The 2,606-nt window shown below is 53.5% G+C and overlaps 1 protein-coding gene across 1 annotated transcript in view; it reads right to left on the reverse strand.

Moving 5' to 3' along the window:
- Positions 1 to 2,233, reverse strand: part of LOC103800453 (ectonucleoside triphosphate diphosphohydrolase 2-like) — a 12,324-nt gene extending 10,091 nt beyond the window's left edge. The window contains exons 1-2 of the mRNA XM_009072830.1: positions 2,120 to 2,233; positions 1 to 106 (exon numbers count right to left, since the gene is read on the reverse strand). The exon at positions 1 to 106 is cut by the window's left edge and continues 6 nt beyond it. Of these exons, the coding sequence (XP_009071078.1) occupies positions 1 to 106; positions 2,120 to 2,233 (220 nt within the window). The remainder of the gene's footprint in view (positions 107 to 2,119) is intronic.
- Positions 2,234 to 2,606: the final 373 nt, after the last annotated feature.

Raw genomic sequence — 2,606 nt, forward strand, 5'->3', positions numbered from 1 at the left:
AGGAACTACATTCCCTGATCACCCCGGTCTTGTTTGCCTTGGGGGTTGTCCACTGGTAGATGAAGAGGATGGTGCGGGATGGGCCAGCATCCAGTACAATGCCATACTGGAAAAACCAAAAAAAATTCTAGGTAAACACCCCTGAATACATGCTGCTTTTTATTGTAGGGTTACTCAGCGTTGTGTTGGGATTCTGGGTGACCTCTGGTCCTGCACTGCACAACTTGAGTTAGCTTTTACATTCAAAGGGATGGTGAAGCCAGGAAAAGATGTGGATTTACAGGGAACCATCTGCATTTCTGAATATACATGAGGAGCAGCAGGAGTGGAGAGACACCCAGCAGTACATCAGCCCTGCAGTGGCATGCTCTGGAGCTGTTCCTGAAACCAGGCAGAGGGTTCCACTGAGAGCTCAGCCACCTGGAGCTCAGGAAAAACAGGTCTGAAAGCAATGGGAGATGGCACTATACAGGTTCTCCACTGATTCTGGGACTCAAACTGCTGCTGATTGGTTTGCTAAGGCTTTTGTGCAGGAATTGGAGGGCTGTGGTTTGCTCCTACTTCTGAGGAACAGGAAACTCCCAAGTCTCTTTGATGTCCCACTGCAGGGATGGTGTGACATGGACTGGATTTGCCCTGATGTGTGCAGAGCTGTAGGACCTCACTGGGACCAACCAGCACATACACTGCACAGTGAGGCAGCCCCACAGAGACAATGTCCTGTCAGAAAGAGCAGCAGCAGTGACTATGAGCTTCCTCAACCCCTTGTCCCCTGACAGCTCTGCTATTTCCTGGCAGTGAGGCCAAGGGCTCTCAGTATCTTTGCAGTGCAGTGCCTGCTCTGCTTGCTGCTGACAAAGCCCTGCTGAGCTGCATCCAGTATGTGAGGGTGAGGAAGTGAGAGGGCACTGGAGTACCCAGCAGCACAGCTCTGCAGCTGCTCTGGATGCCCTCACGCTCAAAATAGCCCCAGTGCTAGCCTGGGGTTTCCTCCTCTTCCTCTATTACGTGACCCCAATTTGGGACATCTGCATAGATAGGAAGGAAACTTCTGAGGTATGTGGTAATGCATGGTCTGAGCTGTATCTTGCACACAAATAGCTGTAGCTGTGACTGAGTGGGAGGAGAAACCACCTGAGAGGTTGATGTTAACACCATCAGAAGGGGTTTTTAGCACAGGACAGAGCTGGCTGCAGGCTCCGAGCTGCTGCCACCCTCCTGGGAGCTCCAGCGGCACCAGACCCGGCGCCGGGGCCAGGGCTGGTGGGGCTGGGCTGGAGCAGAAATGAGGAAGGAGGAATGAGCTCTCACCCTGCCGGAGCCTGCTGGCACCCTCCCACACGAGTGACAGCTCCTGTTTCCTGCAGGGACATGTTGGCTGCCGCAGAAGAGGAAGAAAGGAATGGCATTGGTGGAGGAACCTGGCTTTTTTTCCTTCTTCACTAAATGAGAGGCTGCTGCTGGGAGCAGGGGAGGGATCACTGCATTTCTGGCCAGCTCAACACCAGGGAAGGGCAGAACACTGAGCAATAAGAGGGTTTTCAGTCCAGTTTTGTTTCTGAGAGGAGCATGGAGGAGGGGTTTTATCCCACAGGTACTGGTTAAACCACAGTGTGCCACTGAGCTCACCTCAGCAAGAGGCAGAGCAGGTGGGCATTGATGCCCCCAGGCCTGACCTTGTTGTGTAGAGTGGGTTGGCTCTTTGCTTAAAATCTAGATAGGACCAAAGAGGATGAAAGAAAATTTGTTTTAAAGACAGAAACAGCAGTTCAGGACCAAATTCCTACTGACTTTCGAGGGACCCAAGTCCTTCCCTCCACTGACACTGGTCCCTTGCTGCTCTGGGGTAGCTCCTGACATGAGCTACCTCCCCTCAGCCTGCTGTGAGCATCTCTGCTGATCCATGGACCATATCCAGCCTGTACTCCTTGACCAGCCAACGGGCTTGGCTTGTTTTTGGTTTGAAAATCTGCAGCCTGTTGAAGGATGCCACTCCTGACAGTCTTGTCCTAGTCCCCTCCTGAATTTGTAAACAGCCCAGTAATGCAATGGATGCCAAGAGCAAGGAAAGAGCCCAGTTTAAATGCCAGTCTCACCCCTTGGGCAGGTGAGCCCTTACCTTGGTCTTGAGAGGGGCCACAGGTACATCTTTAGTGGAGACACAGAGCAGCACGATGCCAGTCAGTCCTGCTACGATCACCAGCCAGGGGGGAAGGAGCTCACGCCAAGACATGAAGCGCCTTCTCCTTTCACCAGGAGCCCAGAGAGGAAGCAATGGAGCAGCAAACTGACACCGGCCGCTTTAACACCCTTTAAAAAGAGGAGAAAGGCGGGGCCGGGGCCAGGCGCTGACTGCAGCCAGGGACCACAAGGACGCGTGGGCCAGGCTGCGATGCGTCAGGCAGCTCAGCCTTCCATCGCTCCTCTCCATAAATACCAGGAGGGCTCCGTGCCAGCCCAGTGTGAGCTCTGCAGCGGCATCGCTGCAGCCTCGAAACTGCCCCAGGCACTGGGGTTGAGGTAAACAGAAATGTGGGGTGAACTCAGCTGTGCAATAAGCAGAAAACAGGCAAAACTCATCCCTTTGGTATTCCATGTCTGGCAGT

The sequence above is a fragment of the Acanthisitta chloris genome, unplaced genomic scaffold (genome assembly GCF_000695815.1).
Source record: "Acanthisitta chloris isolate BGI_N310 unplaced genomic scaffold, ASM69581v1 scaffold30374, whole genome shotgun sequence".
NCBI classification, from domain to species: Eukaryota; Metazoa; Chordata; class Aves; order Passeriformes; family Acanthisittidae; genus Acanthisitta; species Acanthisitta chloris.